Here is a 25,717-nt window from a genome sequence, read left to right on the forward strand (position 1 = left end):
AAGTTGATTGCGGAGAGAAACGCACTGGGTTGTAAAACACAAACTCTTAGTAACCCTGTAAATGTTAATGATGTTAACCAAATAACTCATGCAAGTATTAACCCGTGCAAGATGTACCCTGTTTTGAACCTTCCTCAGGAGTGTGATCAAGAAGACGATTCAGCAACAATTTCAGCTCTCTCTCTTGCAGCCACCATAGCAGAGACCACAGTAGGCACCGCGACCCCCACGAGATTAGTGAAAGCCCCTAGCGGAGGGATAGGTGAGGTCGTGTCAACGGGTAAGTACGGCACCATGCACTACACTGAAACAATTGTACCACAACAAGCAGTAGAATCTACACAGGAAGAGGCTGTTAGAATTGCTCCTGTAAGGGTAATAGCAGTTCCCAATGGAAAAACAGATGTGTCTGGAGCCACTCCCATAAGGAACATTGCCATGTACACTCCATTTTCCCGAATGGAATTAAGAACAATAGTGTCCGAATTTCCTGACCCCAGGAAGGATTTAGTTGCTAGCCAAAAATACATCAGGGATTTAGGTAACACTGTAGAACCCAACAACAAGGATTGGCAGATACTGCTAAGAGCTTGTTTACCTTCCAATGTTGACGCAACTCAATTTTTAGCTGACTGTGCATTGGATAAAGATGTACCGCTTACAGACGTGTACAACAAGGATAATGTAAAAAGGATAAATTTACAGCTAAAAGAGTATTTCCCAGCCGTTGTTAAATGGAATAAAATATTTTCCATTAAGCAAAAGGAGTCCGAAACGGCAACAGAATATTTTCACCGGGCACTATTAGAAATGGCAAAGTACACTGGTATAGAAGACATTAAGACCAACCCAAACCATCGAGAAGTAGCAGTATCTGTACTGATGGATGGTTTGAAAGAAACATTAAAAGCTAGGGTACAGACCACGCAACCATGCTGGCGAGGTCTGTCAGTGTCCACATTGAGAGAGGCTGCTATTGATCACGACAGAAATATCACTAGGCACAGGGAGTCGCAAAGTGATAAGTTGATGTCCGTAAGTATACAGGCGCTGACCACAAGGCAGCCTGCGTATGTACCACCGAATCCTGTGGGTAAGGCAAGTGTAATAACATGTTTTTCTTGTAACAGACCGGGACACTTTGCACGAGAATGTAGAACAAAGAATGTACAAAGATCTTTTCAACCCCCTAGACAACAACACAACACACGACATTGGGAGCAGGGTCCACAGAGGCGGAGTTTTGAGCCACATACAGGGGAAACAAAAAGATACCCCCCGAACAGAGATTGGCATGCCTCTGGTAGTTCCCAGCTAACTCCCCCACAAGTAGTTGCTGCCAATGGGATTCAGGGAGGTCAGCATACCCAATAGGGGTGTGGCCATACCTGTAATCTGCAGCCAGTTAAGTTGATTGCCAGTCTTGGAAGCGAACCAGAGATTGCAATCAATGTAGCTGGTAAAACTTTAAACTTTCTTGTAGACACAGAGGCGGCCAAGTCAGTGATAAATTCGACAGTGGGCATGAGAACCACTGGTAGGACAATTCCAGCCATGGGAGTAACAGGAGTAGTCCAGCACTACCCTGTTAGCAAACCAGCCGAGATTACAATAGGGCCTTTGCATACCAAGCATTCCTTTTTGCTGGCTGCATCTGCACCAACTAATCTCCTGGGAAGAGACTTACTATGTAAAATGGGTTGCGTCATTTATTGTACTCCTGAAGGTGTATTCTTGGACATTCCTGAGAATCACGCTCAGGAAGTACGAGACATGCTAGACTCCCCATCAAAATTAATGTCACATTCCATTATGACAAATAGGAATCCATCCCAAGTAGAAGAGATGACATCTCAGATACCAGAGTCGCTTTGGACAAAAGATGGATAGGACACTGGATTAATGGCAAACGTAGCTCCAGTAGTTGTGCAAGTAAAAGATGGTAGGATAGCTCCAAAAATCCCACAGTATCCTCTGAAGCCAGAGGTGGAGCTAGGAGTTTTTCCCGTAATAGAGCGCTTGCTACAACAGGGCATTCTAGTAAGAACGTCCAGCACCGCAAATAGTCCCATCTTCCCTGTTAAAAAGAGTGGGGGGAGGGGTTACAGGCTAGTGCAGGATCTAAGGGGGATTAACAAAATAGTTGAGAGTCAGTTCCCCGTAGTGCCTAATCCAGCTGTCATCCTAATGCAAATTCCTCCCACTGCCAAATTTTTCACTGTTATTGACCTCTGCTCCGCTTTCTTTTCGGTACCTCTGCACCCTGACAGCCAATATTTGTTTGCATTCACATACAGAGGAGTCCAATACACGTGGACTCGGTTACCCCAAGGTTTCATAGACAGTCCAAGTATATTTTCTCAAGCTTTGCATGATTGTTTACAGTCTTTCCAACCGGAGAGTGGATCAGTGTTGATACAGTACGTGGATGATCTACTACTGTGTTCTGATTCATTGGAGGCATCCCTGAAGGATACGAAACAGCTCCTGTTTCATCTTTCAGACACAGGTCACAAGGTGTCCAAAGACAAGTTGCAATTATGCCAAGCTAAGGTAAAATATTTGGGACACTGTCTAACACAAGGACTGAGACACCTGACCGCTGATAGAATCCAAGCCATTAGAGACATGACACTGCCACAAACCCAGCAACAGATCAGGACGTTTCTAGGAATGTGTGGGTATTGCCGTAATTGGATCCCAGGGTTTTCCATATTGGCGCTACCTTTGCAGGAAATGGTCTCTTCAAACAAACCTGATCGGATTTCGCATACAGACGAATCTGAAACAGCATTTGAGAGACTCAAACAGTGCCTAACGCAGGCACCAGCACTAGGTATGCCAGACTATGGGAAACCCTTTGAACTATACGGAACAGAAAGTGCTGGGTGCGCAGCAGGTGTACTAACACAAAAACACGGTGATGCCAGCAGGCCAATTGCATACTACAGCGCTCAGCTAGACACGGTAGCGCGATCCCTCCCCACATGCTTGCGTAGCGTTGCGGCGATAGCATTGCTAGTGACGAAAAGCGAAGATGTCGTGCTAGGCCACAACCTCACAATCCATACACCGCATGCGGTATCTGCCTTATTGAATTCTGCCCAAACCAGACACGTCTCATCAGCAAGGTTTACAAGATGGGAATTGGCATTAATGGCCCCCGTAAACATCACCATAAGGAGATGCAGTGCATTAAATCCTGCAACATTTCTCCCAGGTGTGCCTGGTCAGACACAAAGGGTGGAAGGTGAGAGTGATGGGGAAGGAGGATTTAATGCAAAGGAAGATGCACATGATTGTATGGAATATTTGACCCAAAATTTTACCGCAAGGCCTGACATCAGTGACAATCCACTGGAAGATGCAGAACTCACGTTCTACACGGACGGTAGTTGTCACAGACAGTCAGACTCGGGAGACTTGTGTACTGGATACGCAGTCGTAGATGACCAAGACACCATAGAAGCGGAACCGCTAGGCCCACCTCACTCAGCCCAGGTTGCTGAACTGGTCGCCCTAACCAGAGCATGTGAATTGGCTAAGGGTAAGTCTGCCAATATCTACACCGATTCTAGATACGCGTTCGGGGTAGTACATGATTTCGGAGCGCTATGGCGTCTCAGAAATTTCATGACGGCAGCTGGTACACCGATAGCGCATGCAGCTCACATAAAAAGGCTTCTAACAGCGATACAGGAACCCGACAGAGTGGCTGTTATCAAATGTAAAGCACATACATATAGTCAAGACCCAGTGTCACTTGGTAACAGCCGAGCAGACGAAGCCGCAAAGCTTGCAGCTGCTACCCCCACACGGACAGACACCACACAGTTGATGGTATTTAATACCATCAACACACAGAAGTTGTGTGAGATGCAGAATTTGTGTTCCACACAGGAAAGAGCAGTCTGGAAGGCAAAGGGATATGGCCAGGAGTCCTCAGGGCTCTGGACGGATGGACATGGTAAACCAGTGGCCCCCAGGGCATACCTTCCATGTCTGGCTGAAGCAGCTCACGGGCTGACTCATCTAGGCAAGGAGGGGATGTGCAAATTGGTAAGAGCATACTGGTGCGCCCCAGGATTCTCCTCTCATGCGAGTAAGAAAGCAATGTCATGCCTTACCTGTCTGAGAAAGAATATTGGAAAAGCAATACCTACAGAACCATCCCATATCCCACCTGCCGGCGGCCCTTTCCAAGTAATACAAATTGACTTCATTCAATTACCCCCATGTAGAAATTTGAAATATGTACTTGTTTGTATAGATGTTTTCTCGAATTGGGTCGAAGCTTTTCCAGCAGCTACAAATACCGCTATGTTTACAGCTAAGAAAATTGTGCAGGAATTTGTATGTAGATATGGTATCCCTAGAATCATTGAAAGTGATAGGGGTACCCATTTTACAGGTGATGTCTTTCAAGGAATGTGTAAGTTGATGGGAATTGATAGCAAGCTGCACACTCCGTACCGTCCACAGGCGAGTGCGAAGGTCGAAAGAGTGAACAGCACTATTAAAAATAAATTGAGTAAAGTAATGGCAGAGACAGGATTGACGTGGCCAGAAGCTTTACCCATTGTTTTGTATAGCATCAGAACCACTCCCAGGTCCCCTCTTAACCTGTCCCCTTTTGAAATCTTGTTTGGTCGACAACCGCATGTCATGATTAACCCTCAGGATGATTTGAAATGTAACAATGAAGTAACTGTAAAATACTTGATTAACATGAGTAAGCAGTTGAGGAATCAAAATGATAATCTGAAGTTGGTGATTCCTGATTTACCAGATAGTAATTGTCATGACATTGAACCTGGGGATTATGTAATGATACGAAATTTTCTACGCTCAGGTTGTCTTATTGATAGATGGGAAGGACCATACCAGGTCTTATTGACTAGCACCACAGCATTGAAGGTTGCTGAGAGAGAGACTTGGGTCCATTCATCCCACTGCAAGAAGGTTGCTGATCCCGAGAAGTCCCGTGATAAGGAACAGACGGTAGAGGTTGTATCACTGGAGTGTCTGTTCCAGGAGGACTGAGGCGGCTCCTGAGCCTTGAAGATCGAAAGCAGCTGTCGACTCCCCTCTCCCTTTTATTGTTTTCTCCACTTCCCATCCCCTCTCCCTTAAAATTTCTTTTTCCCCCTTCTCATTCTTCTCCATTTCCTCCTCAAAGATGGACTTGCCCCAAGAGACTGTGATCCGGATTTTGATGTTAACCATGATGTTGACCAGAGCAGTCTGTTCCGGCGAGAGTACCATAGAGGTCGAGAGAGGTTCTGGAATGGGTTCCGATTATGATGATGGAGGCGTAGTTTTCCAAGATCAACCAAACCAACAAGCAAAGGCGAGTATCAGAAAACGATCCGATAGAAGAAATTGTGATGGATTGTTAGCTGAAGAAAATTGTATCTGTAGGCTCTGTGATAATCTGGTTGAAGATGGATGCATAAAGAAATGCCAATCTAGTTTTAATATCCATATGGACCGGCATCCATTGAGTGACTATCACTCTCTAGTGGGTAATGTGTTAAACAAGACCGATTGTTGGGTATGCTCTCAAGTACCTCAGGGTCACAGTAAATCAGGGCTAGTACCATTTCCTTTAACGTTAGGGGAGGTACTTGAGCTAAGTGGTGGGAGACCGGTGGACCGGAGGTTTAATATCTCCAGCCCTCCTAGTTTGAAGCTCCACCAATACCATGTGGATAGGTCCCTCATATGTTTTAACATCTCCAATCCCAGAAAACCGGGAAATTGGGAAGTGTCATGGAGCAACCTTACCATGACCTTTTCACACAGAGCAGATAGAATGCCTACAGATACAGAGCTCGTACGCCACATAGCCAGTAGAGGAAAATCTTTCCGGTATCGATATACCTTAGGAAATAGGATTACTAGAGTTGGAGAGGTATCACCAGGATACTGTGCACATATCGTACAAACCGATACGTGCATTAGGCAGATGGAAGAATTAGGGTCAGGAGATTTCACCTGGAAGGTTTGTAACATGGTCATGTCCTTCTCCGTCCCACATGTTCTCCCCGATGATGCATATTTCATATGCGGGAGAAAGGCGTACAAGTGGCTTGCCCCAAACTCTGAAGGATTGTGTTATATTGGAAAAGTATTGCCTGAAGTGATGACTGTTACACATGACAAAATGAAGGACATACACCGTGGTGCCCAAGCTCCTTATACTCACACTCATTACGAGCACCGAGTTAAAAGACAACTGTCAGAAAGGTTAGAGCATCCGGCCTCTGATCTTATCCATGAATCCACCGGGATTCAGGTTCTGGTAGCGTTAGATTTCACTCGCACCGCTCGAGGTGTGATGAATTATAGATACATTTCCGCGCTCGCCAATTTGTTAGATAATATCACTGAAATGTATGATGACACGTTTAGATACACTGGAAGAGAACTTCAAGCTTATAAAACAGAACTAGTTCAGCATAGGATGGTTCTTAATTATCTTACAGCAGTAACAGGCGGATATTGTGTTACATTGGCAACACAGTACGGCATAAAGTGTTGCACGTATATCACAAATAGCACCGAGGATCCGGTAGAGGTCATAGACCAAAAGATGGACGATATTCTGCAATTAAAGTGGGAATTTCGTCGAAAACACAATCTCACCCTTGCTGCTGTAGGTAATGAGCTGACTAGTTGGGTGTCATGGTTGAACCCGCGAAATTGGTTCTCCGGTTTAGGAGACTGGGCTCAAGGAGTCATAATGGATGTTGGAAAGTTCCTACTATGTATCTTGGGTGTCGTTATATCGATTGGATTGATATTTAGATGCGGGCAGGCTTTAATGAGGTGCAAACAAAGTACAAAAGTGATGAGCTTGAGGAGTGAGGAAACTGTAATTAACCTGGATTTGATTTATGACCCAATGATAGAAACCAGAATGTGATGAAAATGCGATTATACGGTCCGTTTCTTTCACCTGTTTTTCTGCTTTTCTCCAAGATACAAAGACCCCCTTGGACGAGGAAGCTGACGAGACGAGATGTATACAGACAACGGATTGACCAAAGAAGAAGATTTGACAACTTTAAATATGGACACTTGATGAACTTTGCCATGGATCCCCAGTTTCCCTAGTATTTTTAAACTCACGCTAGCCCAACATTTTTTGTAAATCTGATGGCTCAGACAAAGCTATTTGCTCATGCCCAAGGAGCAATACAGCGCAAAGAAGACGACTCTCAACAGATACCGAACACAACTTCAACAACAGATGTACATTTCCCTGACATAGAATATCATTGCATTTTTCGTAAGTGTTCTTTATCTTCATCTCTACAACCCCCAGGAAACGACACACATAGACGATAGGGAATACAGGCACAGATAGCAGCAACCACATACCTCCCCCATTCATGTATCATCAACTAAAATGTGCATCCCCATTTTGTTACAACCACAGCCGAAATGAGCTCGGTAGAGTTTGACAGCCCATCCACAGACCTGTACCACAGGATAAGAAGGAATTCAAATGTATACTTCGCAATACCTCGAAGCTTGATTTACCACACGTACGGCACGATGATACATGACCCTCCAAACATGGACTCATACACACATGCTTCTACTCTCTCACTAGGTCATACCCTTTTCACACCTACTCCTCTCTTCTTCCTTACCCCAACCATGGAAATCAATTAACCCCTGACTTACATTTTTCTCCTTAAATGTTTTGTGGCAGTTATTATTGACTGCCAAAGGGTGGACTGTCAAAGTCAGAAAAATGTCTCAATGCACGTTGCCATATTTGCACCGCACACTGGTCCGCGCTGCGCGTGCGTACGCTCTCCCGTGGAAGCGCATACCCGCAATAGCGTGCACTCGCCGGCGCGGTATGCGTATTTACGGTAGAGTTTATGTGGTCGTAGCGTGCGACTCATTCGTTACATATTTTCACAATTAATGTAGTTTATAGATCATGGTCCCTTTGATAGATTCTGAAAGTTTGGTTAAAATACAATGTCCCAGAGCTGAGGAATCCCTCTTTATATCGTACGAAGGGTCTAACAGGAATCATACAGCAGTGTTTGGTACCCATCGGAAGAGTATTTAATTAGCAATATTCCGGTGTTGGTTTGGAGCGTATTAATCGCTCGCGCGAATAGTTATGGACATAAGAAGTTTATGTCCATTTCTATTATTTACACATACTCAGGTATGCGGCGGGAAACCCAGTTTCCCACCCACCTGAGCTGTTGGAAATCGTCACAGCCCACCTGTATGAATCACCCTATGACCTTTTGTTATGATGCAGGGCCGAATTCCTTCGGCCAATGGACAATGGGATTGTAGGACCAGGAGATTGCATTGTGTGTGGGGCATAAATAGGCAGGCCGACCACATCCAGCTCTCACTCTCTCATCAACGGTTATCTGCTGATAGCCGGGAGCTGGATATCGAGGCGCAGGCGATCATACCCTTTGTGCGTAAGTTTCTCTCCGTAATCATTGTCTTTCTGTGAGCCAATTTCTCTCTCTCTCTCTCTGTTCTGTTCTGTTCTCTCATATCTCCCCTAGACTAGGCTAGTATTGTATTGTATTAGATAGTATTGTATTGTATTGCATTTAGGTCAGTGTAGTATCGTCTTTTTGTATTTATTGTTTAGATCTGTGGTTAGGAAGTCTCTGTTATATTGTAGTGTATCATTTGTACTGTTATCCCCTTTTACAAGTATATTAGATATAATACAGTTAATAGGCCTTGGAACCTAAACCAGTATCTGTGCATTTTCTATAGTGTTAAGTGTTCACTTGAGCGTCGGTGACGCTCAAGCAGCTTTGTAGTTAGTCAGGTTACACAAGGTTGCACTTACACCCTGTACTCACATTAAGGTATTCAGTGTATTTCATTGGTATAAGGTTTTAACATAAAGGTATAGTGTTGTGAGCGTCTGCATCGCTGGTGACCTCCTCGTGGTCTCGAGCGTATGCTACGCCATAGCGAATCATTCCCCTAGACATAGCCAATAACGTGTCCTGTGATCACTGGGCCGTGAGCGAACGTGACGCTTGAGCGTCTCGCCTACGGCTGAGCGATCGCTACGCCAATAGCGTACCATTACGGTACTTCTTAAGTAAACAGCGTACAGTGTTCTTAGCTTCATAAAGGGTTGTTTATACGACAAGGAATTTAGCATTGTCAATGGGGATGGTCATTTCACCACCAGTCACATTGAGCTGAGGTGAGGGCACGCTATTCTGAGCAAAGCAGCTGACTGTAGATTGTCTTCCAGTAGCCCCAGATCAGACACGCATTAACTGTATATAACCTGGGAAGGATATTGAAAATTAAACTGTCGTGAAATATACTATTAAGCGATGTCATTTTAAAAATGCCATGCATCACATGTTGTTTGCAGTTTCTAAAGTATTCCTGAATGGATCCATTCTCCTAACATTTCTAATGTTATATATATCAATTAAGTAAATGTAGGCTGATACTGCTTTTTAAAAAAAAAGTATATATGTGTCTGATTCTGGGTTTCGGATGTCTCCGTACTGGTGTCAGAGACACTGGTCTCCTGGGTAGTATTGTACTGGAAGTTGGGAGGCCGGAGATGGTGCTTTTGCATATAATGGAATAACCGTTGCAAGTTACGAGGTTATGGGAAAAACTAGTACCTGGAGATTGACAAGACCTAGAACAGAGATGTGGAGTATTACCCGGAAGCCACGCAAGGAACATTGGGCTTTGCTGCACCCAGTGAGCCTGTAGCAGCCCTCTGTCTGGGCAAACTGATCTAGGTGTTCTGGTAAAGGTTTGGCTTTAGGCTGGTGGTCTGAACAGCCTAATCTGGCTGATTGCTGACCCGGCTGGTACCAGAATGATGATACTGGGTCCAGACTGGAGTGAAACCGGACTGGAACCGGACTGGAGTGCAACTGGACTGGAACCGGACTAGAGTGTAACTGGACTGGAACCAGACGTGAGTGCAACCAGACTGGAGCTGGACTGGAGTGTAACCGGACTGGAACCAGACTGGACTGCAACCGGGCTGGAGTATAACCGGAATGGAACCGGACTGGAGTGTAACCATACTGGAGCCGGACTAGAGTGTAACTGGACTAGGCCGGACTGGAGTGTAACCGGACTGGAATGTAACCAGACTAGAGGCAAACTGGAGTGTAACCGGACTGGAGTAATGTTTGTATAGCAGGGTTTCCACAGTGATACTCAGAAACAAAGCTAGAGTCTCACTAAGGGAGCGCAGATGCATTGCTCACACTGCTGTGTGACAATGGAACTGGCACCAGAGTCCTGTAAAACAGGAAGCTTTATACTCTCAAGTGAATCCGCACAGGCTGCAGGAATCAGTTGACTCACAACCTGACCAGGATTAGGCTGATCCTGGTCAGGTGACCTGAAGCAAGATGGCACCGTCCACACCACATGTCCTGACAGGCCAGAGTCACAGGGAATGCTGCAGCAGCATTACACAGTCTCCTTTCTGCCCTGTGCCTTGCCACCGACCTCCTCCAAGAACAGTGCTGTAGCCAAAGAGCACTCGCCGCCAGTACAAGCGCACCCGAACAGTTGGCAAAACAGGTAAAAGCCAAGGCCTTGGCCGGGACTCGCTGGTAGCCTTGACAATATGTGTATACAATACTAGTTAATTTCACCACATCTCTAATACCCAGAGATTTATTTTCAATTCAATGATCTGAATTCAAACGAATTGTTTTAGTGGGTTGTTGTTTTTTTCAAACCTCAGTGGAATTTAAGCAATTGAACTACAGTGCCATGCTAAAATATTCACCCCCTTGGCTTTTTACCTATTTTGTTACATTACAAACTGTAATTTATTTTTATTTTTTATCTGAATATTATGTGATGGATCTGCACAAAATAGTCTAAGTTGGTGAAGTGAAATGAGAAAAATCTATATAAAAAATAATTTTTTATAAATAAAAATCTGAAAATTGGCATGTGCATATGTATTCACCACCTTTGCTATGAAGACCCTCAAAAGTTCTGGTGCAACCAATTACCTTCAGAAGTCACATAATTAGTGAAATGAAGTCCACCTGTGTGCAATCTAAGTGTCACATGACCTGTCAGTATAAAGACACCTTTTCTGAAAGCCCTAGAGGCTACAACAGCACTAAGCAAAAGGCATCACACCATGAACACCAAGGAGCTCTCCAAACAAGTCAGGGACAAAGTTGTTGAGAAGTACAAGTCAGGGTTGGATTTAAAAAAAAAAAATATCCAAATCTTTGATGATCCCCCGGAGCACCATCAAATCCATCATCTTCAAATGGAAAGAACATGGTACCACAACAAACCTGCCAAGAGAGGGCCGGCCACCAAAACTCACAGACCAGGCAAGGATGGCATTAATCAGAGAGGCAGCACAGAGACCAAAAGGTAACCCTGAATGAGCTGCAGAGTTCCACAGCAGAGACTGGTGTATCTGCGCATATGACCACAATAAGCCAAACACTCCATAGAGCTGGACTTTATGGAAATGTGGCCAGAAAAAAGCCATTACGTAGTGTTAAAAATAAGAAGGCACGTTTTGAGTTTGCAAAAAGGCATGTGGATGACTCCCCAAATGTATGGAGGAAGGTGCTCTGGTCAGATGAGACTAAACTTGAACTTTTCAGCCACCAAGGAAAACGCTATGTCTGGCGCAAACCCAACACATCACATCACCTCAAGAACACCATCCCTGCAGTGAAAGATGGTGGTGGTAGCAGCATCATGCTGTGGGAATGTTTTTACAGCAACAGGGACTGGGAAACTGTTTTGAGTTGAGGGAAAGATGGATTGTGTTAAATAGAGGGATATTCTTGAGCAAATCCTGTCTCAGTCTGCCTGTGACTTGAGACTGGGACGGAGGTTCACCTTCGAGCAGGACAATAACCCGAAGCATACTGCTAAAGCAACACTCGAGTGATTTAAGGGGAAACATTTAAATGTGTTGGAAGGGCCTAGTCAAAGCCCAGATCTCAATCCAATTGATAATCTGTGGTCAGACTTGGAGATTGCTGTTCACAAGCTGAAACCATCCAAAATGAAGGAGCTGGAGCAGTTTTGCCTTGAGGAATGGGCAAAAATCCCTGTGGCAAGATGTGGCAAGATCACAGAGGCTTATCCAAATCGACTTGCAGCTGTAATTGCTGCAAAAGGTGGCTCTACAAAGTACTGACTTTAGGGGGGTGAATAGTTATACACGCTGAAGTTTTCTGTTATTTGTCCTATTTGTTGTTTGCTTCACAATAACAACAAAAAATCCTTCAAAGTTGTAGGCATGTTCTGTGAATGAAATGATGCAAACCTTCAAACAATCCATTTTAATTCCAGGTTGTGAGGCAACAAAACATGAAAAATGCAAAGGGGGATAAGTAATTTAGCAAGGCACTTGTATATTGCTGCAAAGTCAAAGTAATTAGCATACTACAAAGGACTGCACATTACTTTAGTGATTTATTCTACCAACATTATAGTTTTAAAGACCTGAATTTCAGATTTATGCTTGACATTCGCAATGTATGGGCAATACAACTTATAGGGAGATTATTTATAAAGTGACAAACTTTAATGTCTTAATGTCTTACCATAATGATATCATACTGTTTTGGGGCATCATATTGTAACACTTAGGGGTATATGCAATTGCGGTCGAATTCCGTCTGGAATTCGACTGTTTTTGGATTCGACACAATTCGACAGTCGAAACCCTCCCGCCGGGACCCGAATTCGACATATTCAATAAATAACAGATTTGACAGTCCCGCTGTCGAAAAACAGACCAACTGACGAATAGTGGTCGGCCTGGATTCAACTTCATGGACGGCACAAAAGTGTTCAAAAAATCCTGAAAAAAAATGCACGGGGTTCCCCCTCCTAAGCATAACCAGCCTCGGGCTCTTTGAGCCGGTCCTGGTTGTAAAAATATGGGGGGGGAAATGACAGGGGTTCCCCCGTATTTTAACAACCAGCACTGGGCTCTGCGTCCGGTCCTGGTGCCAAAAATACGGGGGACAAAAGACGTAGGGGTCCCCCGTATTTTTAACACCAGCACCGGGCTCCACTAGCCAGAGAGATAATGCCACAGCCGGGGGACACTTTTATATTGGTCCCTGCGGCCATGGCATTAAATCCCCAACTAGTCCCCCCTGGCCGGGGTACCCTGGAGGAGTGGGGACCCCTTAAATCAAGGGGTCCCCCCTCTCCAGCCACCCAAGGGCCAGGTGTGAAGCCCAAGGCTGTCCCCCCCATCCAAGGGCGGTGGATGGGGGGGCTGATAGCCAGAGTGTAAAATGAAAGAATATTGTTATTGTTTGGATCATGTTTTGCATTTTTTTATTTTGCCAAGTACGTGGATTACAAACAAGAAGAAGACCTATCTACACTGGATTGTTGTGAGTATAATTTTATTTACAGGTACCCCATGGATTCTACGTGGAGAAGGGGACAGACTCTTCGTGTCAACATAGGTAAGTATGTATGTATGTATGTTGGTGTGCATGTATGTAACAAAGTTGTACTGTCACGGTGTGTGTACTGTTTTTATTTGGGTATTTTTTTGTAGTAGAACTACAGGTACCAGTGGGCCCGTTTTCCCCCCGCATGCTGGTACTTGTGGTTCTCCAAGTACCAGCTTGTGGGGGAGGCTTGCTGGGACTTGTAGTACTGCTACAAAAAACTATATTCTTTAATTTTACACTCTGGCTATCAGCCCCCCATCCGTCACCCTTGGCTAGGGGGGACAGCTTTGGGATTTACCCCTGGCCCTTGGGTGGCTGGAGGGGGGGGGCCCTTGATTTAAGGGGTCCCCACTCCTCCAGAGTACCCCGGCCAGGGGTGACTAGTTGGGGATTTAATGCCACGGCCGCAAGCACCAATATAAAAGTGTCCCCCGGCTGTGGTATTATCTCTCTGGCTAGTGGAGCCCGGTGCTGGTGTGAAAAATACAGGGGACCCCTACGTCTTTTGTCCCCTGTATTTTTGGCACCAGGACCGGACACAGAGCCCACTGCTGGTTGTTAAAATATGGGGGAACCCCTGTCATTTTTCCCCCCCATATTTATACAACCAGGACCGGCTCAAAGAGCCCGAGGCTGGTTATGCTTAGGAGGGGGGACCCCAGCATTTTTTTTCAGGAATTTTTGAACACTTCTCACCCCTTCCAACTGAAAAACATGCACTGATCTCTCCATATTATTGTAGTTAGTAAAAAAAAATATTATTTAAAAAAAACGATTAAATAATACTTGTGGCTCCTAAATAGACAAACCAAGTAGATAATCCCTTCAAATATAAATAGATATGCTATTAGCAATAAAAAAAAGCACCAAAAAATACATATTTTTAAAAAAAATGTATTAGATCACAACAGAAAAATGAGTCGGAATGAAATTGACGAATTGACTGTCGAAAAGCACTGTTGTCCAATTGACATTCTTCAATTGAATATACTTTTGTCGAAAAGCCGCATTTTAACATTGCAGACATGTCGAATTGAAAAAATGTCGAATTGCCAAAAGTCGAAAATGAAACGGCAGGTTTTTTGTCGAAAAGTACTGTATTGCATTGTCGAATCAAATTCGTCAGGTTTTTTGTCGAAAATTACCCGTTTTTCAACATTTTCGGCAATTAGACCGCAATTGCATATACCCCTTAATCTAGCACTTTTTTAGCACCTAAATTGTTTTAGACTCCACTTTTTAACAATCGAATTATTACTTCTCACCTATGTAACACTCTCAACACATAGCCACTGCTTCTTACTAATGTAACATCTTTTAGCACTTAAACCTCTCACTAGTGTAATGCCTGGGGACTGTTGGCTTCTGCTGGCCTAGGGGGTCCCGTGCCCTGGACTTGAACCTTAGGTATGTTAGGGACCCACCATTTTATTATAATTGTTCTAATTAGCAAAATGTAGAGTGTGTACCTGCATTTTCTTTTTATTCTGTGTGATACTACAAGTCTCAGCATGGTAGCACCTCTCATTATGTTTTGAATTAGGGTGTGCAGTTCCATTCCCACCTCCCTTCCCCCATATTATAATATAATAATAACTTTATGACAAAACACTTTCTGTGTTGTTATATTTTAGCAATTATTTTTCTTTTTCTGCTTGCATTTCTTGGTAAAAACAAGCAAATGTTCTACCAAGCCTTGAGAATAATGTGGCACTTATTTTTTTTTTGCTGTTCATTTACTTTTCTCTGACGTCCTAAGTGGATGCTGGGGACTCCGTCAGGACCATGGGGAATAGCGGCTCCGCAGGAGACAGGGCACAAAATTAAAAGTTTGACCACTAGGTGGTGTGTACTGGCTCCTCCCCCCATGACCCTCCTCCAAGCCTCAGTTAGGTTTTTGTGCCCGTCCGAGCAGGGTGCAATCTAGGTGGCTCTCCTAAAGAGCTGCTTAGAAAAAGTTTGTTAGGTTTTTTATTTTCAGTGAGTCCTGCTGGCAACAGGCTCACTGCAACGAGGGACTTAGGGGAGAAGAAGTGAACTCACCTGCGTGCAGGATGGATTGGCTTCTTAGGCTACTGGACACTAGCTCCAGAGGGACGATCACAGGTACAGCCTGGATGGGTCACCGGAGCCGCGCCGCCGACCCCCTTGCAGATGCCGAAGAGAGAAGAGGTCCAGAAACCGGCGGCTGAAGACTTCTCAGTCTTCATGAGGTAGCGCACAGCACTGCAGCTGTGCGCCATTGCTCTCGGCACACTTCACACCAACGGTCACTGAGGGTGCAGGGCGCTGGGGGGGGCGCCCTGGGCAGCAATGAAAGTACCTATTCTGGCTAAAAATACATCACATATAGCCTCTGGGGCTATATGGATGTATTTAACCCCTGCCAGGTTGTCAGAAAAACGGGAGAAGAAGCCCGCCAAAAAGGGGGCGGGGCCTATTCTCCTCAGCACACAGCGCCATTTTCCTACACAGCTCCGCTGCTAGGAAGGCTCCCAGGCTCTCCCCTGCACTGTACTACAGAAACAGGGTAAAAACAGAGAGGGGGGGCACTTATTTGGCGATATTAATAATATTTAAGCTGCTATAAGGGGAACACACTTATTTAAGGTTGTCCCTATATATTTATAGCGCTTGGGTGTGTGCTGGCAAACTCTCCCTCTGTCTCCCCAAAGGGCTAGTGGGGTCCTGTCTTCTATCAGAGCATTCCCGGTGTGTCTGCTGTGTGTCGGTACGTGTGTGTCGACATGTATGAGGACGATGTTGGCGTGGAGGCGGAGCAATTGCCTGTAATGGTGATGTCACCCCCTAGGGAGTCGACACCGGAATGGATGGCTTTGTTTATGGAATTACGTGATAGTGTCAGCACGCTGCAAAAGTCGGTTGACGACATGAGACGGCCGGCAAACCAGTTAGTACCTGTCCAGGCATCTCAAACACCGTCAGGGGCTGTAAAACGCCCTTTACCTCAGTCGGTCGACACAGACACCGACACGGACACCGAATCTAGTGTCGACGGTGAAGAAACAAACGTATTTTCCAGTAGGGCCACACGTTATATGATCACGGCAATGAAGGAGGCTTTGCATATCTCTGATACTGCAAGTACCACAAAAAGGGGTATTATGTGGGGTGTGAAAAAACTACCTGTAGTTTTTCCTGAATCAGAGGAATTGAATGAAGTGTGTGATGAAGCGTGGGTTACCCCCGATAGAAAACTGCTAATTTCAAAGAAGTTATTGGCGTTATACCCTTTCCCGCCAGAGGTTAGGGCGCGCTGGGAAACACCCCCTAGGGTAGATAAGGCGCTCACACGCTTATCAAAACAAGTGGCGTTACCGTCTCCAGAAACGGCCGCCCTCAAGGACCCAGCTGATAGGAGGCTGGAGAATACACTAAAAAGTATATACACACATACTGGTGTTATACTGCGACCAGCAATCGCCTCAGCCTGGATGTGCAGTGCTGGGGTGGCTTGGTCGGAATCACTGACTGAAAATATTGATACCCTGGATAGGGACAATATTTTATTGACTATAGAGCATTTAAAGGATGCATTTCTTTATATGCGTGATGCACAGAGGGATATTTGCACTCTGGCATCAAGAGTAAGTGCGATGTCCATATCTGCCAGAAGAAGTTTATGGACGCGACAGTGGTCAGGTGATGCGGATTCCAAACGGCATATGGAAGTATTGCCGTATAAAGGGGAGGAATTATTTGGGGTCGGTTTATCGGATTTGGTGGCCACGGCAACAGCCGGGAAATCCACCTTTTTACCTCAGGTCACCTCCCAGCAGAAAAAGACGCAGTCTTTTCAGCCGCAGTCCTTTCATTCCTATAAGAACAAGCGGGCAAAAGGACATTCATATCTGTCCCGAGGCAAAGGAAAGGGTAAGAGACTGCAGCAAGCAGCTCCCTTCCAGGAGCAGAAGCCCTCCCCGGCTTCTGCAAAGGCCTCAGCATGACGCTGGGACCTTACAAGCGGACTCAGGGGCGGTGGGGGGTCGCCTCAAGAATTTCAGCGCACAGTGGGCTCACTCGCAGGTGGACCCCTGGATCCTGCAGGTAGTATCTCAGGGTTACAGGTTGGAATTCGAGACGTCTCCCCCTCGCCGGTTCCTAAAGTCTGCTTTGCCAACGTCTCCCTCCGACAGGGCGACGGTATTGGAAGCCATTCACAAGCTGTATTCTCAGCAGGTGATAGTCAAGGTACCCCTTTTACAACAGGGAAAGGGGTATTACTCCACGCTATTTGTGGTACCGAAGCCGGACGGCTCGGTAAGACCTATTCTAAATCTGAAATCTCTGAACCTGTACATACAAAAATTCAAGTTCAAGATGGAGTCACTCAGAGCAGTGATAGCGAATCTGGAAGAAGGGGACTTTATGGTGTCCTTGGACATCAAGGATGCTTACCTCCATGTCCCAATTTGCCCTTCACACCAAGGGTACCTCAGGTTCGTGGTACAAAACTGTCATTATCAGTTTCAGACGCTGCCGTTTGGATTGTCCACGGCACCCCGGGTCTTTACCACGGTAATGGCCGAAATGATGATCCTTCTTCGAAGAAAAGGCGTATTAATTATCCCTTACTTGGACGATCTCCTGATAAGGGCAAGGTCCAGAGAACAGCTGGAGGTCGGAGTAGCACTAACCCAAGTAGTGCTCCAACAGCACGGGTGGATTCTGAATTTTCCAAAATCCCAACTGATCCCGACGACACGTTTGCTGTTCCTAGGGATGATTCTGGACACTGTTCAGAAAAAGGTGTTTCTTCCGGAGGAGAAAGCCAGGGAGTTATCCGAACTCGTCAGGAACCTCCTAAAACCAGGAAAAGTGTCTGTGCATCAATGCACAAGAGTCCTGGGAAAAATGGTGGCTTCTTACGAAGCGATTCCATTCGGCAGATTCCATGCACGAATTTTTCAGTGGGATCTGCTGGACAAGTGGTCCGGATCGCATCTGCAGATGCATCAGCGGATAAACCTGTCACCAAGGACAAGGGTGTCTCTGCTATGGTGGTTGCAGAGTGCTCATCTGTTAGAGGGCCGCAGATTCGGCATACAGAACTGGGTCCTAGTGACCACGGATGCCAGCCTGAGAGGCTGGGGAGCGGTCACACAGGGAAGAAACTTCCAGGGCGTGTGGTCAAGCCTGGAGACGTCTCTTCACATAAATATACTGGAACTAAGAGCAATCTACAATGCTCTAAGCCTGGCAAAACCTCTGCTTCAGGGTCAGCCGGTGTTGATCCAGTCGGACAACATCACGGCAGTCGCCCACGTAAACAGACAGGGCGGCACAAGAAGCAGGAGGGCAATGGCAGAAGCTGCAAGGATTCTTCGCTGGGCGGAAAATCATGTGATAGCACTGTCAGCAGTGTTCATCCCGGGAGTGGACAACTGGGAAGCAGATTTCCTCAGCAGACACGATCTTCACCCGGGAGAGTGGGGACTTCATCGAGAAGTCTTCCGCATGATTGTGGTCCGTTGGGAAAGACCAATGGTGGACATGATGGCGTCCCGCCTCAACAAAAAACTGGACAGGTATTGCGCCAGGTCAAGAGACCCTCAGACAATAGCTGTGGACGCTCTGGTAACACCATGGGTGTACCAGTCAGTGTATGTGTTCCCTCCTCTGCCTCTCATACCCAAGGTACTGAGAATTATACGGCAAAGGGGAGTAAGAACGATACTCGTGGCTCCGGATTGGCCAAGAAGGACTTGGTACCCGGAACTTCAGGAGATGCTCACGGAAGATCCGTGGCCTCTACCTCTAAGAAGGGACCTGCTTCAGCAGGGACCTTGTCTATTCCAAGACTTACCGCGGCTGCATTTGACGGCATGGCGGTTGAACGCCGGATTCTAAAGGAAAAAGGCATTCCAGAGGAAGTCATCCCTACCCTGATTAAAGCCAGGAAGGAAGTGACCGCACAACATTATCACCGCATTTGGTGAAAATATGTTGCGTGGTGTGAGGCCAGGAAGGCCCCCACGGAGGAATTTCAACTGGGTCGATTCCTACATTTCCTGCAAACAGGATTGTCTATGGGCCTCAAATTGGGGTCCATTAAGGTTCAAATTTCGGCCCTGTCGATTTTCTTCCAGAAAGAATTGGCTTCAGTTCCTGAAGTCCAAACTTTTGTCAAAGGAGTACTACATATACAGCCCCCGGTTGTGCCTCCAGTGGCACCGTGGGATCTCAATGTAGTTTTGGATTTTCTCAAATCCCATTGGTTTGAGCCACTCAAATCGGTGGATTTGAAATATCTTACATGGAAAGTAACCATGCTACTGGCCCTGGCTTCGGCCAGGAGAGTGTCAGAATTGGCGGCTTTATCGTACAAAAGCCCATATCTGATTTTCCATTCGGACAGGGCAGAACTGCGGACGCGTCCTCAGTTTCTCCCTAAGGTGGTGTCAGCGTTTCACCTGAACCAGCCTATTGTGGTGCCTGCGGCTACTAGCGATTTGGAGGACTCCAAGTTGCTGGACGTTGTCAGAGCATTAAAAATATATATTTCAAGGACGGCTGGAGTCAGGAAGTCTGACTCGCTGTTTATACTGTATGCACCCAACAAGCTGGGTGCTCCTGCGTCTAAGCAGACGATTGCTCGTTGGATTTGTAGCACAATTCAACTTGCGCATTCTGTGGCAGGCCTGTCACAGCCTAAATCTGTCAATGCCCACTCTACAAGGAAGGTGGGCTCCTCTTGGGCGGCTGCCCGAGGGGTCTCGGCATTACAACTCTGCTGAGCAGCTACGTGGTCAGGGGAGAACACGTTTGTAAAATTCTACAAATTTGATACCCTGGCTAAGGAGGACCTGGAGTTCTCTCATTCGGTGCTGCAGAGTCATCCGCACTCTCCCGCCCGTTTGGGAGCTTTGGTATAATCCCCATGGTCCTGACGGAGTCCCCAGCATCCACTTAGGACGTCAGAGAAAATAAGAATTTACTCACCGGTAATTCTATTTCTCGTAGTCCGTAGTGGATGCTGGGTGCCCATCCCAAGTGCGGATTGTCTGCAATAATTGTACATAGTTATTGTTACAAAAATCGGGTTATTATTGTTGGGAGCCATCGTTTCAGAGGCTCTTTTCGGTTATCATACTGTTAACTGGGTTCAGATCACAAGTTGTACGGTGTGATTGGTGTGGCTGGTATGAGTCTTACCCGGGATTAAAAATCCTTCCTTATTGTGTACGCTCGTCCGGGCACAGTATCCTAACTGAGGCTTGGAGGAGGGTCATGGGGGGAGGAGCCAGTACACACCACCTAGTGGTCAAACTTTTAATTTTGTGCCCTGTCTCCTGCGGAGCCGCTATTCCCCATGGTCCTGACGGAGTCCCCAGCATCCACTACGGACTACGAGAAATAGAATTACCGGTGAGTAAATTCTTATTATAGCAAGCACTAACTTGAATAGTACATTGAAAGGAATATGTAGGCATCCGTGACGTGAGGTGAGGTGAGGCAGAGCCTTTCCTGTCATAAATTTACTAATGTATACGCCAGTTTTGACTATATAAAGTATATGAAAAATACAAAGAATATATTAGAAATATATCCTTTGTATTATTCTAATCATTTTTATAGTCAAACCTCTGGAGCAAAAATTCAATGGCAGGTGAGGCAGTGCCTACCCTGCCTAACATTCCTGCAAATCTCTGATCAAAAATCACCAAATTTCCATCCTTATATACTGCTGCACTGTGTGTAAAGCCCACATGAATCCTTGGACTCACAAACTGTATTGTGTGTAAATATGGCTCTGGTACTAGCCAGTGCATCCCGAGGCATTTACCTCCCAGCACATCACTGGTTGGAATAGAAATACTTGGATGTTGTACAATAAAACACTTTGCGGATACTATATAGAGATAAAACTTACATATCACAATATGGTTATTCATTTAGTCATTACACTGCATAATAAACTACATTATATTAAAATGTTTGCAAATAAAAATGACCTAACCTGGAATTGTATTACTGATGACATTTGGACTATCCACAGGAATCAAAGCTGAAGGCAATGGAGGAATGCCAACTCCCTCAATCAAGTTTACAAAGTCACCGATCTGTAAGTGTGTCGAGAGAAAAAAAGAATGACATTAATTTTGAAGACTAATATATTCACTGGTAAGTAGATTTTAATTAATCCCATGATTTGTGTTGTTGGATATAGATGGTTAGCGTTCTGATTATTTACCATTCAAGGAAATGATAGAATGGTGGACAATGCATGCTCTAAATATCAGAGTCGGTTATGAGAAGACTGTATTAAAGTAAAGGGATGAGCCAAGATAGCTTCGTAAACCATGCTGATATATTATTTCAGATTTGTATTTACTATATGTGATTATATTACTTGAGTTGTTGTATAATCCAACTCCTAGTTTTTGACAAGTGTCAACTAACCTACAGTGCATGTTACATATGACAATTCCCAAGCCATTACTGTATATACACAGTATTTAGCATAAGAAGCCTCCTATTTTGCATATATACACAGTATAAATACATGTTGCAGACAAGGGAGATAATGCATAATGTACACACATTGATAGACAAACATTAAATTAGTTCACTGCAACTTTTATTATAAATAATAATTCTAGGTTTTAATTCCTAATGCTAGTCACAAACAAAACTGATTTGAGTAACACATTTTATTGTTTTGTACCACATGGATGCTAATTTGCTGCATATTTGGAACCAAAATTACCAGTACTTGCAATTAACATCTGATCAGGTGCCATCAGAGCACAACGGAAGGGAAATTTAGACTTTAAATATAAAATAACATAATTTATTATATTGGTCGTTATGTAAAATAAGAATTTACTTACCGATAATTCTATTTCTCGGAGTCCGTAGTGGATGCTGGGGTTCCTGAAAGGACCATGGGGAATAGCGGCTCCGCAGGAGACAGGGCACAAAAAAGTAAAGCTTTTACCAGATCAGGTGGTGTGCACTGGCTCCTCCCCCTATGACCCTCCTCCAGACTCCAGTTAGGTACTGTGCCCGGACGAGCGTACACAATAAGGGAGGCAATTTGAATCCCGGGTAAGACTCATACCAGCCACACCAATCACACCGTACAACTTGTGATCTAAACCCAGTTAACAGTATGATAACAGAAAGAGCCTCTTAAAGATGGCTCCTTAACAATATAACCCGAATTTGTTAACAATAACTATGTACAGTATTGCAGATAATCCGCACTTGGGATGGGCGCCCAGCATCCACTACGGACTCCGAGAAATAGAATTATCGGTAAGTAAATTCTTATTTTCTCTATCGTCCTAAGTGGATGCTGGGGTTCCTGAAAGGACCATGGGGATTATACCAAAGCTCCCAAACGGGCGGGAGAGTGCGGATGACTCTGCAGCACCGAATGAGAGAATTCCAAGTCCTCTTTTGCCAGGGTATCAAATTTGTAGAATTTTACAAACGTGTTTTCCCCCGACCACGTAGCTGCTCGGCAGAATTGTAATGCCGAGACCCCTCGGGCAGCCGCCCAAGATGAGCCCACCTTCCTTGTGGAATGGGCCTTAACAGATTTAGGCTGTGGCAGGCCTGCCACAGAATGAGCAAGTTGAATTGTGTTACAAATCCAACGAGCAATCGTCTGCTTAGAAGCAGGGGCACCCAACTTGTTGGGTGCATATAGTATCAACAGCGAGTCAGATTTTCTGACTTCAGCCGTCCTTGAAATGTATATTTTTAAGGCTCTGACAACGTCCAACAACTTGGAGTCCTCCAAGTCGCCAGTGGCCGCAAGCACCACAATAGGTTGGTTCAGGTGAAACGCTGATACCACCTTAGGGAGAAAATGCGGACGAGTCCTCAGTTCTGCCCTATCCGAATGGAAGATTAGATAAGGGCTTTTATAAGATAAAGCCGCCAATTCAGATACTCTCCTGGCGGAAGCCAGGGCCAGTAACATAGTCACTTTCCATGTGAGATATTTAAAATCCACCTTTTTCAATGGTTCAAACCAATGGGATTTGAGGAAATCTAAAACTACATTTAGATCCCACGGTGCCACCGGAGGCACCACAGGAGGCTGTATATGCAGTACTCCTTTAACAAAAGTCTGTACCTCAGGAACTGAGGCCAATTCTTTTTGGAAGAATATTGACAGGGCCGAAATTTGAACCTTAATAGATCTCAATTTGAGACCCATAGACAATCCTGATTGTAGGAAATGTAGGAAACGACCCAGTTGAAATTCCTCCGTCGGAACACTCCGATCCTCGCACCACGCGACATATTTTCGCCAAATGCGGTGATAATGTTTCGCGGTGACTTCCTTCCTTGCCTTAATCAAGGTAGGAATGACTTCTTCTGGAATGCCTTTCCCTTTTAGGATCTGGCGTTCAACCGCCATGCCGTCAAACGCAGCCGCGGTAAGTCTTGAAAGAGACAGGGACCCTGTTGTAGCAGGTCCCTTCTCAGAAGTAGAGGGCACGGTTCGTCCGTGACCAACTCTTGAAGTTCCGGGTACCAAGTCCTTCTTGGCCAATCCGGAGCCACTAGTATTGTTCTTACTCCTCCTCACCGTATAATCTTCAATACCTTTGGTATGAGAGGCAGAGGAGGAAACACATATACTGATTTGTACACCCAAGGTGTTACCAGTGCGTCCACAGCTATTGCCTGTGGATCTCTTGACCTGGCGCAATACTTGTCCAGTTTCTTGTTGAGGCGAGACGCCATCATGTCTACCATTGGTCTTTCCCAACAGTTTATTAGCATGTGGAAGACTTCTGGATGAAGACCCCCCTCTCCCGGGTGAATATCGTGTCTGCTGAGGAAGTCTGCTTCCCAGTTGTCCACGCCCGGGAAGAACACTGCTGACAGTGCTATTACGTGATTCTCCGCCCAGCGAAGAATCTTGGCAGCTTCTGCCATTGCACTCCTGCTTCTTGTGCCACCCTGTCTGTTTACATGGGCGACCGCCGTGATGTTGTCCGACTGAATCAACACCGGTTTTCCTTGCAGGAGTGGTTCCGCCTGGCTTAGAGCATTTTAGATTGCTCTTAGTACCAGAATGTTTATGTGAAGAGACTTTTCCAGGTTCGTCCATACCCCCTGGAAGTTTCTTCCTTGTGTGACTGCTCCCCAACCTCTCAGGCTGGCGTCCGTGGTCACCAGGATCAAATCCTGTATGCCGAATCTGCGGCCCTCCAATAGATGAGCCTTTTGCAACCACCACAGAAGATATACCCTTGTCCTTGGCGACAGGGTTATTCGCAGGTGCATCTGAGGATGCGACCCTGACCATTTGTCCAACAGATCCCTTTGGAAAATTCTTGCATGGAATCTGCCGAATGGAATTGCTTCGTAAAAAGCCACCATTTTTCCCAGGACTCTTGTGCATTGATGTACAGACACCTTTCCTGGTTTTAGGAGGTTCCTGACAGGTCGGATAACTCCTTGGCTTTTTCCTCGGGAAGAAAAACCTTTTTCTGAACCGTGTCCAGAATCATCCCTAGGAACAGCAGACGTATCGTCGGAAAACAGCTGCGATTCTTGGAATATTTAGAATCCAGTCGTGCCGTCGAAGAACTACTTTAGATAGTGCTCTTCCGACCTCCAACTGTTCTCTGGAACTTGCCCTTTTTAGGTCGTGCAAGTAAGGGATAATTTAGATGCCTTTTTTCTTTGAAGAAACATCTTTTCGGCCATTACCTTGGTAAAAAGGCCCGGGGTGCCGTGGATAATTCAAACGGCATCGTCTGAAACTGATATTGACAGTTCTGTACCACGAACCAGAGGTACCCTTGATGAGAAGGACAAAATTTGGACATGGAGGTAATCCTTGATGTCCAGGGACACCATATAGTCCCCTTTTTTCCGGTTCGCTATCACTGCTCTGAGTGACTTTATCTCGATTTGAACCTTTTATGTAAGTGTTCAAAACATTTTAGATTTAGACTATGTGTCACCAAGCCGTCTGGCTTCAGTACCACAATATAGTGTGGAAAAATAATACCCTTTTCCTTGTCGTAGGAGGGGTACTTTGATTATCACCTGCTGGATATACAGCTTGTGAATTGTTTCCAATGCTGCCTCCCTGTCGGAGGGAGCCGTTGGTAAAGCAGACTTCAGGAACCTGCGAGGAGAAGATGTCTCGACTCTCCAATCTTTACCCCTGGGATAATACTCGTACGATCTAGGGGTCAACTTGCGAGTGATCCCACTGCGCCCTGAGACTCTTGAGACTACCC

At 45.5% G+C, this 25,717-nt stretch overlaps 1 protein-coding gene across 6 annotated transcripts in view; it reads right to left on the reverse strand.

Moving 5' to 3' along the window:
* Nucleotides 1–25,717, reverse strand: part of CFAP47 (cilia and flagella associated protein 47) — a 1,065,013-nt gene that overhangs the window by 532,953 nt on the left and 506,343 nt on the right. For all 6 annotated transcript variants that reach the window (XM_063953487.1, XM_063953488.1, XM_063953489.1 and 3 more), the window contains one exon: nt 21,457–21,559. In XM_063953487.1, coding sequence (XP_063809557.1) covers nt 21,457–21,559 — 103 coding nt within the window. The remainder of the gene's footprint in view (nt 1–21,456; nt 21,560–25,717) is intronic.

Source organism: Pseudophryne corroboree, chromosome 2, assembly GCF_028390025.1.
Source record: "Pseudophryne corroboree isolate aPseCor3 chromosome 2, aPseCor3.hap2, whole genome shotgun sequence".
NCBI classification, from domain to species: Eukaryota; Metazoa; Chordata; class Amphibia; order Anura; family Myobatrachidae; genus Pseudophryne; species Pseudophryne corroboree.